The sequence below is a fragment of the Castor canadensis genome, chromosome 1 (genome assembly GCF_047511655.1).
Source record: "Castor canadensis chromosome 1, mCasCan1.hap1v2, whole genome shotgun sequence".
NCBI classification, from domain to species: Eukaryota; Metazoa; Chordata; class Mammalia; order Rodentia; family Castoridae; genus Castor; species Castor canadensis.
In genome coordinates this window covers 14,148,998-14,166,044 of record NC_133386.1, presented here as the reverse complement: position 1 = coordinate 14,166,044, position 17,047 = coordinate 14,148,998, and the positions used below count along the sequence as shown (strand labels likewise).

Below are 17,047 nucleotides of genomic sequence, written 5' to 3'. Positions count from 1 at the left end.
CTGAAATAACAAACAATGGAATAATCATCCAGCTCCAGGAAAGTGGGGAGTGATCCCCAGCACACAGAAGAGTGCTCTACTCATTTCAGAAGCCCAATAAATATTTACTGAATGAATGAACTTTAAAATGATCAGAGAGGTTAAAGGCTCATCCAGCACTATATTGGTAATCAATATCACTTTAAAGGGAAAAGATCTCTTTTTAATTAGAAAGATAAACATGCCAATTATAAAGCTAATTATTATTGAATCTATGTTTGCCTCCATTTAATATATTAAAAATTTCCCTTGCTCTTTCCAAAGATCTCTGTTGGAGTGAAGTAGGGCAGCAGATCTATAATGCCTCTGGTTGAGAAATACCATGTAAGGCAGAGTTTTAGTGACCGCTTTTCTCCTGCACACAATAAACAATACAAACATTAGCAACCCTACTCTCTTCAACAAATTTCACCTGGTTTAATCATTTGCTCTGATTGTAATACTGAAGTTTTGAGTTAAGGTTCTGCAGCGATGCTCATTTTTGAAGACCTTGATTTAAAAAAAATGACCACTTTTTCCTCTTCATAATTATTCCCTGAACAGCTGAGTTAAATAAAAGTAAACAAAACTATGCTTCCTGAAATCAGTTTACCTTTAAAAACACAGCTCACCCTTTACAAATAAATCACCAACCTCAGAAGGCTTTCTAGAACCAACCTTTTGCTAACCATCTGTGGTAAGTCTCTCCACCTCTCGTCCAACTGCTCCAAATGTAGCTTCACCATTTTCACATCCTCCTTGGAGGCTACTGAGAACAGGGATTCCTTCAACTGCAGAAGGTTGCTGTAGATGGATGCCTGTGACACAACTTCAGTTTGCAGTGCCTGAGGAAAGCAGAACACATAACAGACCTCACCCAGTGGAAGGGCCATGCAGGGCAAGTAGCTGTGTCCGAAGGCTTTGCATTCCTGCACAATGAAGGCCATTGGGCAGAAGAGTTTTTGTTACTTGATTTAGCAATGGATCTAGCTTACCTTTAATGAAAATTTCAATGCTCCTGAAACCTGGATGACTTTATTGGAATCTCGGCTATAAATTAGGCAAATTTGGAAGCTATGAATTTCTTTAAGATGCAGAAACTGAGTAGGTGAAGAGACTCAAAGACAGACTATTGTAGAAAATAATTAATGTGGTCTAACAATAGCAGAGGCACAATTCTAGGTACTGGAAATACGGTCATTCTCTCTCTCTCTCTCTCTCTCTCTCTCTCTCTCTCTCTCTCTTTCTCTCTCTTTCCCTCAGTCTCTGTTTAGAGATTATATTATGCCAAACTGGGGGAGGGGGCAGGGGGGATTTAAGGGTGCTTCATTTTACTTGCATGCAACAGAACTACTTTTTCTTTTTAACTGTATCAAGCAATGAATCTCTTAGGCGCTGTGACTGTGCCTAAACGTTTTGGTTCTTATCTAGTAAGAGATAGGTGCTAAGTGAGATGCTAGGAGAAGCATCAAAATGTGTAAATGCTTATCAAAATGTATTCTTTCCTTTTCTAATGAGCACCTATCTGGGATACTGGCAAAATTGCTGACACATCAGAGGAAGGGGTTCCCAGCCTATGGATGACAAGAAAGACTCTGAAGCAGAACTGGGACTTATGCTGAGGAGGACACAGAGAAGAAGCAGCACAGGACGTTAGACCAGGAGGCAGGAATGTGCACATTGCAGTAACCCCACAGTGGAGGCACAGCTCAGGGAAGGACACACTGTGTGGACACGGGAGTGACAGAAGCCTGCAGCCCCTCCAGTCCTCTCACTCATATGGCAGTTAGCTTCCACATAGAGGCACACAGGAGTCAGTGCCTATTTGTTGTTTTTATGGAAAGGAGGTGTGTCTTCCCCTACTGGCCCACCTCACATGTGTTTCTAAGAGGACAGGAAGCAGATGGTGCTGTTTGTCCTCAGGATAGTCACTGTAGATTTCTGGAAAGGGACTTCGTGGAAGATTCATGGGTCTGGCAAAGTGGCAAGGCTGGAGAAGCAGGGGAATGGAGCCCCTTGTCAAGGAGGAAGAAAATCTGAAATGGGCAGTAGTTTAGATGCTAAGCGACCTCTGGTGGAGATTAAGAGAAGCAATTATGAAATGAAAACTCTTACACCTATTCTAGACAGCTGAGGTATAAACCTGTAATACAATAAATCTCTTTTCGGAAGCAATTTGCCTATTGAATTTTATAGCACAAATAACATCACTTCAAGCAAGTCATTGATCAATAATATTGTCTATGGCTACAATAATACTTAAAGTTTTCTTTTAGATTAAAAGGTTTTTGTTTTAATCTTCTTGTCTTTCTGTAACCTGTATTTGTGCTCATTCATTTTTTCTATCTTGCTTGAAAATAATAATCACTATTGATTTCTTTCTATGTTATATTACTTCTTTCTTAAAAAGTACTTTATAACCAAAAATTCATATTATTACAAAAGTGGAGCGATTATACCTACTGCCAGTTCAGGGACAAAATGATGGCCAACCTTGTTTCATCTTTATTTCTGCCTTTCCTCTCAACTCCCCTGCCAGATCAGTTTTATTCAAATGCCAACATCATGTCACAGGAATTGTTTGGGTTTTTGTTGTTGTTGTTTTTGAGACAGTCTCATAGCCCAGTCTAGCTTGAGGCCATGGTGGCCTCAAGTTTTGGATCCTCTTGCCTCTACCTCCTGAGGACTGAGATTACAGGCCTGTGCTACAACACTTGGCTGGTTGCTTCAGGACTTTCTAACACGCCATAGACATAAGTTATCACAAAGTTCTTCTTCTTCATTCCTTTATCTCTCAGATCAGGCTTGTTCTCTTTCTAGGACACCTTGATATCAAAGGATGGTTTCAGGAATCACAAAACCAAAGCAAAGAGTTAAGTGGGTCAGAGGATTAATTATTTAATTAATTTTTACAAAACAATGCAACCATAGCAAAAGCATTCCATTTTCCTTTCTCACACTTCCTTGAACTTGCCTGTATCAACTGAAGTTCGCCTTCCACTTTGACTCTGTCTGCAGAAATGTCCATTTCTGGGGAACTGGCTATGGCCTCACACCGTTCTAACCAGGTCAAAAAGGATGACAGTTCTTTTTGTAGCCTGAAGAAAGCAGAGAAAAGAAACAAATTCATCCAAAATGATCATGTGAGAACATAACCTTTCTCAGGGTAGAGGGTCTAGTGTGAACCATTATACATGATAAGAGTGTTCATCGTGTCGTTCTAGATGTGAAGGTGCAACACTCCATTCATTTTTATGTGTGTACCTGTACATGTGATTACATCAATGTGTACAGATTCACATACATGCTCTCCACTTTCTTCATCTTACCAAGCAGATCACGATCTCCCCATAACAGATTCGCAGGTCGTGTAGTTTACAACTGCGATGATTACAGGAATAGTCCAGAGTTTCCCATTTAATAGAGGCAGTAATTTAAGAGAGAACACTGCTCACCTCTGCCAGTGGGCCAGCAGGTCCTCCAGCACAGTCTGTCTCTCTTTGGCCCTCCTTAGTGTGCCCTCATACTGCTGCTGTATGGCTGCAGCCTCCTGGATGCAGGAGTCTCTGCTCACCACCTTCCGGGCACTGGCTGAGAAGGTGCCGATCGTGCTGCTCAGAGACTCCAGCGCCTGACACAGGTCCTAAGGAGAGTGCAAAGGCAATACTGAAGGGCCTCTTGGTTACAGGGGGAGTTAGGTTCCAAGAGGATTTGTGGATGCCTGAAGCCACAGACTGTATCAGTCCCTGTGTACCTATGCAAAGTTGAATTTATAACTAGGCACAGTAAAAGACAACAACTAATAACAAAATAGAACAATTAACAATACACTATAATAAAAGTTATCTAAACTGTCTGAATTACTTATTTCTGGATTTTTTCATTTGGTGTTTTTAATCTGGGATTGACCACAGGTAATTGAAATTTAAGGAAGCAAAACTGGATGAGGGAAGACTGGTATACGACCAAAGCATGGATAAACAATGAGACCTATGTTTTTCTTAAAGACCCATCATCATGAAATATCTTCCCTTCAGCCATAATACACAGTGATGGTACTAAAAGGTGTTTCTGCCATGATTTGCAGCAGGACACAGTGAGAACGAGGAGAAACTTACTCCATGGATGCAGAAATCAAAAATGAGACAGAGACTGTCCCCAGTTGAGAATGTACTGATGTACATCTGAATACCTTCAAATTTCTCTCAATAAATTCAGACAACTGTGAAAATTATTGTTCATTTTATGCTAAATATATGAGGATTAAAAATCTGATTCTCAACTTACAAACATCACATGTCATGTACTATCGTATCCAGAACAAATATCTAGAAAGATTTGTGACCAAAGTAGCTGTTGTTAGGAGTCAAAGATGACAAAGACGATGACAACGACAACAATGATGATAATACAATAATGATGATGACCCCCAGAAGATGGCAAGTATTATGCTATGCACATTACGAGTGTTAATTTGTTTACTCTTCATACGGGCACTAGGAGGTATTTTTTTCATTATCTCCCATTTTGTAGATTAGAGAATCAAGACAGAGAAAAAGCAACTTGCTTTTAAGTATTTTCTTCTGGAATCTAAATATTAGAAAAAAATAGAATGTTATCTTCTTTGCCACTCTACTACAAAATTAGTTGAATATTAAAATAATTTTATCATATTGGATTTTCCTACTTTTCCTCATTTTTTGTGTTGTAAAAAATTACATAAATGATAAAAATGCATTCTCACTGTAAATATTTAAAAGATATAAATTTTACTATTCTTTCTAAGTGTGCCTTCATCAATGTGTCTTCTTGGCTTTCTGTCATTGCAGCCCTCTCCCCCATATTAAGGGACATATATGTACACAGGCACATGAAATAGGGACAATATCTCTGGTTTTGTTTATTAGTTAACATGTTTCTTAGTATTTCTTTGTGTATGACCCTTCTTGTTCCTCTCTATAAATTCTGCCAGAGCCATCTGGTTGTTGTCTTGCCAAAGACTGGTAATGATTCAGGGACCAAATTAAAAAGCCAGTCCTTGAAACAGGTCAGAGAAGAGAAAGTCTGCACATCTGAATGCAATGGTTTAAAATGTGAAGTCTGCTATGTATGTATTTTTTCTTGGACATTTAATTTTTATAATGCTGGCAAGAGATAAAAGGATCTATAACACCTGCAATTAGAACACATCACATGTTCTAATGAAAAGAGAGAAATACATATTTAAATGAATGCTCCTTTAAAATATAGTGATAGTGAAAACTTATTTGCATATTTACATGTCCTGTGTTATGTGGAGTATATTTGATCTATGTAGTTTCTTAATTAGCATCAAAATATTTCCAATTTTCACTTTCATAAAAACATTTACTCTGTTTTCTTTTCAAATAGGAGTTACCAATTTTTTGAGTGGATGTATAAGCAGAAATATGGAAGCACATTCTTACCATCTGTTCTTGGAGAACTTTGTATGTTTCTGTAGCTGAAGAACATATTTTAATTGGAGAATCAAGTCTGTCTTTAAATTCAGACAGAGACTGTTGAATCTAAAATAGTGACATAAAAATAATGATGGGAAAAATACACATCAAGGCAGAAAAGCTTCTGACAAAGTAGCATCCCTACCTTTTATTGGATAGCTTTCAATGATTTTTTTAAAAAAATCTAAAGCGAGTGTGTCCCATTGTTTGAAAGAAAAATTATTAAGAATTATCACAATATATAATGGCATTCTTATATCCCCCCTCAAAAAAATACCATATAAATAATTATGAAGTTAGTTATCACTGACAATTTGGTAGATGGTTGGCAATGTTTCTTTTCCTTATACCACTATTTGTGGGCAATTTATTACATTTCTCTGTAAACACATGTGAAATTTATAACTTGGGCATGCACAGACCAATTCTTACCTTTCTAAGATTCTCTTCAAACATTTGCTGCTGAGATAAATGCCCCAAGATTGTTCCTTCCAGGCATTGTGCATGCTCTCGGAGTTCTTCCCAGTATCTTCTTACTTGTGTCAACTTGGCTTTGATTCGAGCAGCTTCTCCAGTGGTAATAAATTGAGCAAAAGACTGAGCCTCATCTTCTAATCCTGTAATGCTGCTGATCTTACTTTCTATTTCCCGAATTGTGACCTAATATTTAAAACAAGAAAAATGACAATGTGGACTGAGTAATCTCGCCTTCCTGAAATGATGTAATTATCTGCAGAGAGAAAATGAGGAGAATTTCCTTAACTGACATCTAAACATACTTGAATGGTTGGAAAGCAGCTATAAACAAACACCATGTTGTTTTCTGGCCTTACTGGGGAAGAACAGACACACAGACAACATCTATAAAATGCAAACAATGGAGGTTGTGCTCACTGGATGGAAAATAAAGAGAAATAGCTACTCCTTTTTGTAACAAAAGAAGCAAAAAGATGTCCCTATATCTCTTATATCTCAAAGATACAGAAACTTGTCTACTTTCCTTACCAATCAAGCATTTTAACCAGTTGATCTGGGGAAGCCATGTTTTCTCAGGAACACACAAGAATACAAATACTGATGTTTCTAAAATGTAATTGAGTCATATTTTACCAAGCTCAAAGTGTTTCTGATTACACAAAGTGTTTCTGATTTGACATTTATTTTTTATGCCAGTCATTTCCAAATACAGAACGTATTGGAACACTTGTACCCCATTCCTGGGGGTCAGACCCACTCTTTCTAAGGTGAGGCCCAAGACTTTTAATTTCTAACAATTTTCCATGGGGTGCTGGTGCTGGTGATCTCCAGTGCTTTCTTCATTAGCTACGGACTTTACAGGAAAAAACAATCCACATACTTTCAATTTAATTTGGAGCAGAAAGGATATTTTATATATTTGGCAATGCATGAAAATCACTGATAGCTACTGAGGATGTGTGTGTATATGTGTGTGTCTCAAAAACACAGAGGATTATTTATGTATAAGAAAATGAAAATTATTTCCCTAAAAAAGGGCCAAATCATTCAATCAAAATAATGCCAAAAATTCATTCAAGTTTCAGTTTCAAATAATTTAGATAAAAAATACTATTACCCTGGAGAAACCAAATTTGTTACTTTTGTCTAGTTGAGAGAATCAGAAATAACTTACATCAGATTAAGTTTGAGGTCTGTATCTCTTACTGATTTTTATTTTTCATGTGCATGACTACAGTGGTGTGTCTGATAGATATTTGTTGTTTGGGTATGAATACAGTCTTGCTTCCTTTTGTATTGATTATATTATTAATTATTGTAGGTGTTTGTGCACATCAGTTAAACAATCATAATTAAAAACAAAGCTCTTAGTTCTTAGGCTAATAAGTGTCATCAACAAATTCTTAAATACGAGCCACACAATCAAACTATTGGATTGTGGTAAAAATGAATCCCATCCAAGAGAAAAAGATGCTTGAAGAGGAATCCAGCATATGTTCTTCTCAGTTATCCATGTCAATTTGGAATACATGCAATGACAAGCAAAGATGGGCTTAGAGTATCTATCTTTATAAGAATGCAAATAATTCATTAATTCTAATCCTAAAATTGATTTAAGGTAAGAAAATTCTTATAAATGTTACCATATATTTCCTGTAATGAGTATTCTGTTTACAAATAGAACATGACCTATTAGAACAAATTCCGCTGAATTCTACATTATCATTGCTTATTTCCAACAAGTATCTTTTTCTTGGCATTCATATTTATTTAATATGTTTTAGATCATTTTTCAAAATGCTGTTCTAGTCTGATAGTAAAGAAACTCATAGTAAATATTTATATATTTAACAATAAAATATGCAATCATAGTTTTCCTGAAGAATAACAATGAGATGACATTTGATGATTGTTATATTCCAGAAGCTCTGGAATAAATCTTAAAATAGTAGTAAATGAACTAGTGAGTGGATGAGATAAGTTAAAAGGTGAATATTAATTCTTGGAAGATATTTTTGAGACAAAACTATCTATAGATGCTATTCTCTTTTTCGTAGAACTTAGTGAAAATGATTAAATGATATTTAAAAGAGTTTTAAAGATTAAAATATTTCACAACTATTCTTTAAGGACTTAGCATCTATTTTCCCTTGTACTCCACAGAGGCCAGAGCAGACAGTGCACACCCCACTCCATGTGTCCCTGATCACAAAAGATGTGTGATGAGCAACAAGGCTCAGCACAGCATGGAATTTTAGCTGTGCAACACTGCACCCTCCCACTCTGCACATGGTCATAACTGGTTCTGAGTCATACTGGGAAATGTTTCCTCACCTTGGTGTTTATTTTACTATATTTAATAGAATGAAATGGCAAAGGGTTTTCCCATTCCAAAAAAAAAAAAATGAACAGAGCTAGGAAAAGAAGTGGCTGAAGTTTGAAAATGTGTAGTGTGAAATTGTATAAAAGAGATAGATGAACACTGTGAGCTCAATTCTTAAACTATGTGAGTGAAACAGACAATGGAATCTATGAATGAATCTATCCACATGGTTATTTTGGAGGCTGGAGAGCTAACCCATCAGAACATCCTTTTACATGCCCCAAGGTCATAAACCAAAACTATAGACCAATCAATTCTCCTGGCTTCACCTATGGAAAGCAACTTTTCGAGCTCCATCTTGTGGTTGGTGAGGGTAAACACCACTAATACTTGTAGGTATTTGTCATGGTTCTTATACAGGACAGTCGTAGATGATGAAAACATATCATGTTGTATAAATGAATCAAGAGAGCACTCCATAGGGGTTAATTCAAAATCAAGGAAAAGAATGATGCAACCATAAAATATTTTAATGATATTGCACACAATATTGACTTTGAATGCATAAATAAGACAATATTAATACACAATTCCATCTATAGAGTGTTACCCAGTATCAATCAAGACCTTTTAGATTGGTATTTTGTGTGAATTTAATTTTAATAGGGTCACATAGCAATAAAATATCTTTTCCAGGACCAAATATCTTTTGATGATATAAATGTAAGAAAGGAGTTCTTAAAAGCTAGACACAGATCATAAAGGTAACGTGTGAGCAGGTCACCTTAATTTGGCTGATTTGCATGTCCATGGCAGATGGCGAAGTTTCCAAGGCATTGAGTTCATTTTCTTTCTCAGTTATCCAGATGGACAGGGTCTCAAAATTACTGCCAAAATGATCCCACTTGGTTTTCACCATTTCCATCGTTTTAATACTAAAATTAACCAAATTAGGTTAAAAATGCAGTATTTTAATAGAGAACAGCAGCACATTTTTCCTTAACTCACAGGTGAAAGGTAGTGAGGACATTTATGGTCATTTCAAAGTTGGAACTACTGGACAGGAAACAAGCACACTTGATCTCAGGAGCTCGTCAGGCTCAAGTCTTCCTAGCTTTTCTGAGCATGTGCATCCTATGAGGAAGCAGTGGTGCTACCTTCTGAACAGAACTACATTTCAAACAAAATAATGCTTGGTCCAAAGGGGTTTAAATCAGATATAATCTAATCAAACTCTCATCTCATCCATAGTTTCCAAGACTTATTTTAATAAACAATGCCTGATAGATTCCTGTTTGTTTGTTTGTTTTTTCCTGTTTCCTGTTTCCTTACACACGTTCCTCTCTTGCTGGTGAAGGAGAGAGAGATTGTAATGCATTTTGAAAAGATCTGAAAGCTTTTGATCAAGTGCATCTTTATGAATGAGGAGAGAGCCTGTGGTCTGAGTCCCATGCTGCTGGGTAGGAAATGCTCCCATCATTACAGCACTCTTGATTTATAATATATATTGGTTTCACCTATTCATAGATGCCCTAGATTCCTAATTCCAAAAAGACCTTTTTAAACACTTGTTCCCGAGCACCCTGTGTTTAGACAGCTTAGGCTTTATGTGTAACAAATCTAGTGAGCAAAATTTTAGCTATGGATTCTCAGTTTGTATTAGCTATGCATGTGTAAGCAGGTGAATATGGCTTTCAGTTGAGAAAAAGACTAAGAAACTAACAGTGTATCATTGAACTGATAAGTCCTTGGGTTAAAAAAAGTGGAAGAATGTTTCTGTTTACCAAAAGGCACTTGAAAACATCAAGAAAACATAATGGCATCATTTGATTGTCAAGTTGAATAGTATTGCAAGTCTCCAATTTATACCCTGGGTGCCTATTGCTCTTAACAGCACAGGAAATGCAAGCAATGCTGTATTGCAAAGTTTTAAATAGAATAAAGATTCCAGTGGATATTCTAAATAGAAGTTGCTTCCTTTCTAATAAACTCCAAGTTTCACTATTCCCATAACTTGATGGAGAATATTTAACACAAAGTCCTTAAAATTTCAGGTCACAATTTGTTTTAAATAACGTATTTATCAAATTTTAAAGTTTAGGCAAATGTAAAATGTTAAGTTCAAGGTGATAATAGGATTAAAAAGAGATTTTACATTCTAAAATCCAGTAGATTGTGTTTTTGGTTTATCACTAAATAGAAATGTTTAGCCACATTGTTTTGAAGAATATTGGCCATGACCTTGTAGGTTGATCTCCAAACTGCATGTACAAAATAGGCCAAAAGGTTATTTCTTCTTTTCAGGTAAACAAACATTAAATGTTTTTAAAAATAGATTTTTGAAGTTAATCTCTGAAACAGAATATCAATCGGTGACAATTTGAATATTGAGGCACTGTGGACAAGCTTGGGAGCTTTGGGTTGGAGACGATTGATGTGGTATGTGCTTAGAATCTATACTATCAAAATAGCTCTCTTTCCTTCCAACTGGTGACAGCAAAATAATAGAATAAAAAACTAAACATTGGTTATTTTTTTGAAATTCCTTCTACAAAGGCCACAGAATTGAATAGATATGGCTTTCCCATGAACATAGTCAGTTAAAGATGCAAATGCCCCATCCCTTATATACTTTTGCTCTGTTGTGGAAACTGATTCCTCAGTTGAGGATAGTTTCTTTGGAATTGTGAGTTGCTTCCTCAAGACATGTTGGAATATGCAGACACTTTGAGATTTTAAGACTATTTTGAATACAAGACACAGGAAAGAATGTATTGAATTTCATGTTAGAGAGGAAAGTTTAGGACGTGTGTAGCACATACTCTTCTTCAAGTGTGTCTTCTAGCTTTTTGACTTGCTCTTTGATTGACTTGGCCTGCTGCTGAAGCAGCTGCTTATTCCTGGGCCCAAGCGGTATCTCAGAAGCTTCCTTTACAAGGTTCTCAGCCTGGACTGAAATACTTTCTGTCCTCTTAGAAAAGTCCTAGAAAAAAAGATATCACAACTGTTAGGCAGGCACTTTATGCTCCTTAACTCTGGCCTCAGGTAAACTGCGCATACTGCACAGTTTGCAGAGAGATGGATAGAAAGACAGACTTGTTCTGTTCTCAACGGTAAAACTGACTCACTGTCAAATGGCTGATCTTGGTGCTTTGCTGAGGTGTTTTTGTTTTAGACACAGAACTGGTCCTCTATCACTATTGCTAGTTACTCAGCAATTCTGACTGAAAGGTTTTCTCTACTGATTTCCTGGTTTTGCCTTATTGGTTAGGATTCTGAGCCATCTTATAATAATTAACTTATTTACAGTGTGTTAATTTATTACAGGTCAATTCATACCTTGATCAATACTGATTGATTCTTCAGCCATAAAGATAACAGATTTCTAGACCAATGAATAGAAATATTTGTTTAGTCAATCCAGGAAGATCTTAGCCAATAAACAGTGATGTTTCAGCGATCTTTACTATACAGAAAGACTTTGCTTACTAGTTCTCTGGAAAGATGTAAAGTCTGTTCTTAATGCTGTTAAATCTTATTTTCATATGCATGCACAGTGTGATGGAAGGAAGGAAGGTTTTGAACCAGTCAAACCCGGGCTAGAATCCTGGACCTGCTAGTCACTAGTTGTTCCACTTTGATGAATTACTTTTTGGGCTCTTTCTTGCAAAATTCAGATGGTAATTCTTTTCTTGGAAGGGTTCTCTTAGCATTCCATTAGTAAATTCACTTTAAAGTGCCTCACATTCTGTCAGGCACCAATTATCATTTTTATGTCCTTTATATAAAATTGAAGGAAATGGCTTACTAATTCTAGTCACTGATTTTCAACAATGCTGAACTATTTTAATTCAAAAGTTAACTTAATTTATATGAGGCACTGGTATATTTTAGATGTTATTTGAGTTTTGTCAGGTAAATAATATTGATTACTAAATTAGAAAAGATAAGCCCAGTGATAATCTTGAATGAAGAAAATTAGTGTCTCTACTCACAGGAGGTTTAAATTTCAACTTCCCTTCTCCTAAATAGGTAATGTAGAACACCAATATAAATATTTGTAAAAAGCCAGCTTTTCACTTAGTTCACTTCCCAGGATTATTATATAACACCATACAAGATAAAGTAATGACATAAACTTCCTGTTTGAAAGACCTAATGTCATCACAGGTATATCAATGTCACTTCAAAATGTTATCATAGATGAAGCAATTTGCTTCAGAGAAGTAATTTGAAAGAAATAGCCAAAAATTAAGTATATATTCCTTATGGTGCAGAGACTTATACAGCATCCTGAAATAAGAGAGTTGCTAGTGTTAGAACATTAGTTCTGTACTTAAAAGCACTCACTATTACAATCTGTAAACTTAGTCATTGTAGATTTAATTTTGTAGACAGTGAATCATACCACAATCTCGCACAATCCCAAGAATATAATCAGAAGTATAAAATGTTTCCCCACACCCTGGAATCGCTCATGAAATAGCAATGTTTCAAACTGCTTATACAGTGTTTTGTGTGAGCAAAACCCAAAGAGCAAAATGGTGTTAAAATAAAATTAAGCCAAAATAGAATAACAACACAAAGCTTTATTGCTCAATCACTAAATCATAAGGAAGAAACTTATGAGTGGTGGAAGAAACTTATGAGTGGTGGAAGAATGCATCAGGTAGATCTAAAGTTGAACCTGGATTCTGACCTTCATTGTCTGAATGACCCGAGTCCTGTCACTCTGAACCTTTACTTCCTCACCAGTAAAGCCTTGCCTAGTTGTGAAGATCAAACACAACCTTGCCACGTGCACCCTACTGCAAACTGACCGGGACGCTCGAGTCCTTTATCCCAGCCACTTTAAGGACTGTCAACTGGAATGAAGGCTGTAATAACTATGTGAAGACTAAAGACATTACACCTATTTCATCTACTGGCAGTTAAACTAATCCAAGGGATTGGTACAGATTGGAGTCACAGGGTGTCAGAAACCCTGGATGGAAGCACATGAAAATTAACCAAATAATGTCTGCATTAATAAAAGAAATCTGCTATATTTTAGTTTGAAAAGCAATTAAAATTAAAATAAAAAATTCAGCAAAGCTCTCTTTAAACGGCTGATAAAAATGTACAGAACTGAAAGAGTCTGTGGCTTTATAGAACATCAAACTCCTCAGTAAACTAATAACAGAAGAAATAAAAAATAAGTAGTACAAGAGACAGAGATACTTTGTAATGGTAAGAAACACAGGGGCTTTCTTGTCAAAAGCTGGAAAAATGTGGACACAAGGCTGTTCTTTCTTATACATTGGCATACCCAATTCTATACTAATTCAGTCTTTCCATGAACCCCAAGCAGGTACAATGGCAACCAAAAGGCCTGAACAAATGCTCCCACACATTTATAGCCAGCTCTGAGTGCCCAAGGTGTGTGAGCTCCCAGGGTTGAGTACCCCAAGCACATGACCACCCACTAGCTCTCTAGTGCCCAACAAGAGCCTCAAACTCACTATGTCATCCTCCCCCACTAACTGCCACCCCAAGTTTCCCATCACAGTCTCATTACACCAAGGCTCCAAACCTTGGGTTCCTATTCTCTTTCTTTTCAGTGAGTGCCCTATTCCAGTATCAAATGCACCTCACCTTTTTCACCTCTCCCTATGCACTGACTTTGACCCCTGCCACCCTTATTTATGCCCATATGTAAGAACTTTCTGATTGAATCCCATGATCCTAGCCTTTCACTCTGCCAATCTCCTCCATCCGCTTAGACATTCACTTCCCTAAAGCCCAGCCCTGGCTGTATGACTCCCTTTCTTAAAACTCTTCAATGGCTCCAGCTCCATGTTCCCTAGAGACTAACATTTGAGGTCTTCAGCGACATTACCAAGTTGTCCAACTTTCCCTGGAAAATTCAAGTCCCTATATTCTGTTTCACAAGATGGAACACTCCTATCACTTTTATACTTCATGCTGTTCACCTTTCCAGGGATGTCTGTCTGTCTTTGCTTCTCAGTGTGCTTTTACCTGTCCTCCAGGTTCTTAAACATCTATGCCTCTGGTAGGGAACCAACCATTTCCTACTCCTGTGAAAAACTTTGTCTTAGTTCCTATGTGCTTATCTCCCAGTGAAATGAAAAGAGTGGGTTATCGATAAATATTAAGAAATGATTAAATGAGTAACAGCAATTAATATTAATAACGGAGGAGCAATAGCTTTCTTTCCCTCAATAATGAGCACTAAGGAACTGTGTGGTCTTGTTAATATACCTTTGTCTGCTCCAATTCTGAAGATAAGCTTTCCAAACTGCTGAAACTCAGGAAGCGCTCATGGCTGGAACCTGTTTGAAAAAGGTATCTGACCACTGTCTCCTTGCTTGTCTCAAATCGTTCCCATTTCCTTAAGGTGACCTAATTGAAAAAAATAACCAACACATCATGTTACAGATTACCAATGTGTATCATGAAATATTGCTTCGGCTTCATTCCTTTCCTAAATTGTCCCTGTCTAGCAAAACCTGAGCTCAAATTTCCCAATCTGAATAAAATGATGCTGGTGTCTTGTACAAGGAATTCCATTAGGAGTTTCTTTTCTCAGTGTCTTCATCTATGCAGAGAGGACACACAGGTGGTTTCTGAGTTCTCCCCTACCTATGCATCTAAGATGTTGCCTAAAATATAGATAAGTGACAGAGGGAAAAAAGAAAAGAGGTGAGAGAGAGAGTGAGAGAGAGAAGGACAGAGAGGGAGAAGAAAGAGAGAGAGAGAAGGACAGAGAGGGGGAGAGAGAGAGATGAGAGAGGAGAGAGAGAGATGAGAGAGGAGAGAGAGATGAGAGGAGAGAGAGAGGACAGAGAGAGAGAGAGAAAGAGAAGAAGGAGGAGGAGGAGGAGGAGGAGGAGAGGGGGGTGGGGGAGGGGGAGGGAAAAAGGAGGAGGAAGGGAGAGAGGGGGAGAGGGGTAGACAGAACTGGACTTCTTCCAAAAGTGAAATGTGATCAAATTTCTGGGTTCAGACAATGTGTGGATTAACTCCTGGCGTCGTCATGATTATGATCACGATCACCACAGTGTGACATACCTGGATGCGGCGCTCCTGCCTCTCCCGGCTCTGCTCCAGGCCGGCCAGGGTGCTGTCCAGCTCCTGCAGCTCCTTGTGGCCCGGCCCTGCTGGCCCGCCCGGCCCCTGCTGCGCACGCTGCATCTGCTGCTGCAGGTCCCTCCGCTTGGCCGAGATCAGCTTGGTCTTTTGCTGGAGGCAGAAGTCCAACAGATGGATGTGAACTTGACTCTATCAGCTAGGCAGGCCGCGGCCCCCACGCTAAGAGGTGCAAAGGGGACCCTCTCCTGCAGCCCTGGCCGGACTGTGTTAAAGCTGAGGCTGACAGTCCAGCCAGGAATATTGTGGAATCTGAATTGGTCAAAGGTGGACATTGTTTCAAAATGCTTTATGTTTTAATGACTAAACAATGTCAATTATTTGACTTCAGTTTAGATTATGTGCAGATTTGGAGAGCATTTAATTCTTCAGAAAGAATTTGGCAAAACAACCTATTTGACACAACACATCTTAATAATCACTTTCTGTCTTAAAAAACCCTAAGGCCCAAGTTTTATCATCTACAGTGCAAAAATGTAAGTATTAAGAAATTTGCTTCCTGAGTATATTAGGAATAGTTAATATGCAGAGGTACATGTGGGAAATCTGTGATTTATGGAAGTATGATCTTTTAACAGAGTAGTGTACAAATCTCAAGTGTAAACTTACTATTCATCACGAAGTATACCCGCCCATAGAATAAGCATGAGAACAATACAATACCAAACACTAATTTCCTGAGCTCACAGACTTTTCAAAATTATTAATTAAATCTATAAAACCTAAAGGTTAATATTTCATACATAACTTTTAAAGCAACTTAATTGTTGCATTTGATATTTAGCTAGTTAGCATTTTACTGTACATCAAATTATCTGGAATTTTGTCATTAAATATTTTATTTGAGCCAAATCTATTGACAAGCAACATATTCCATGTATGCATACATTTTAATGTACACTACCAGACTATCGAGGTAAATTGATTGATATTACTTATTATTAAGGATTGTGCATACAACTCAGTGCATACTTAGCATGCTAAGGCCCTGGGTTCAATTTCAGCACCAAATAAAGCAATGATCCATATATACTAAAATTCCTTTACTTCTAGTTCTAATCCTTCGTAAACATATATTTGCCCGAAGTCTGAAACTTCAAGTAAGTTATAACTTTTCTCTCTCTTTTTTTTTTTTTTTTGCGGTACTGGGATTTGAACTCAGAACCTACACCTTGAACCACTCCACCAGCCCTTTTTGTGATTTTTTTTTTCCAGACAGGATCTCATGAACTTTTCTCCTAGGATAGCTTTGAACAGTGATCCTTCCTGATCTTTATCTCCGAGTAGCTAGGATTACAGGTGTGAGCCACCAATGCCTGGCAAGTTATAACTTTTCAAACTTAAATGTGTTCAAACTTGTAAACTGAAGAAAGATTTTTAACACAGTGACAAGACAATAGTGATCTCAAATATGAAACAACTTGTCTATGATTTCCATGCTTTGAAAAGCACAGTTTAAACCAATTTTGTGGAGTTTCTTCACAGCTAAATTAATTTTCTCTTCACACTATTCCTTGAACTTTTTGTCATCAAATCACCGTCTAGAAATTTGTCTTGAAGGATGTTCTGAAATATGCAACATTTCACAGAGCAGAAAACA

General features: G+C 37.3%; 1 protein-coding gene across 19 annotated transcripts in view; it reads right to left on the bottom strand.

Moving 5' to 3' along the window:
* Syne1 (spectrin repeat containing nuclear envelope protein 1) overlaps positions 1 to 17,047 on the bottom strand; it is a 437,993-nt gene that overhangs the window by 262,901 nt on the left and 158,045 nt on the right. For all 19 annotated transcript variants that reach the window (XM_074072146.1, XM_074072138.1, XM_074072173.1 and 16 more), the window contains 9 exons: positions 15,370 to 15,540; positions 14,560 to 14,700; positions 11,121 to 11,281; positions 9,083 to 9,233; positions 5,931 to 6,158; positions 5,466 to 5,564; positions 3,474 to 3,661; positions 2,993 to 3,116; positions 697 to 863 (listed from right to left, as the gene is read on the bottom strand). In XM_074072146.1, the coding sequence (XP_073928247.1) occupies positions 697 to 863; positions 2,993 to 3,116; positions 3,474 to 3,661; positions 5,466 to 5,564; positions 5,931 to 6,158; positions 9,083 to 9,233; positions 11,121 to 11,281; positions 14,560 to 14,700; positions 15,370 to 15,540 (1,430 nt within the window). The remainder of the gene's footprint in view (positions 1 to 696; positions 864 to 2,992; positions 3,117 to 3,473; positions 3,662 to 5,465; positions 5,565 to 5,930; positions 6,159 to 9,082; positions 9,234 to 11,120; positions 11,282 to 14,559; positions 14,701 to 15,369; positions 15,541 to 17,047) is intronic.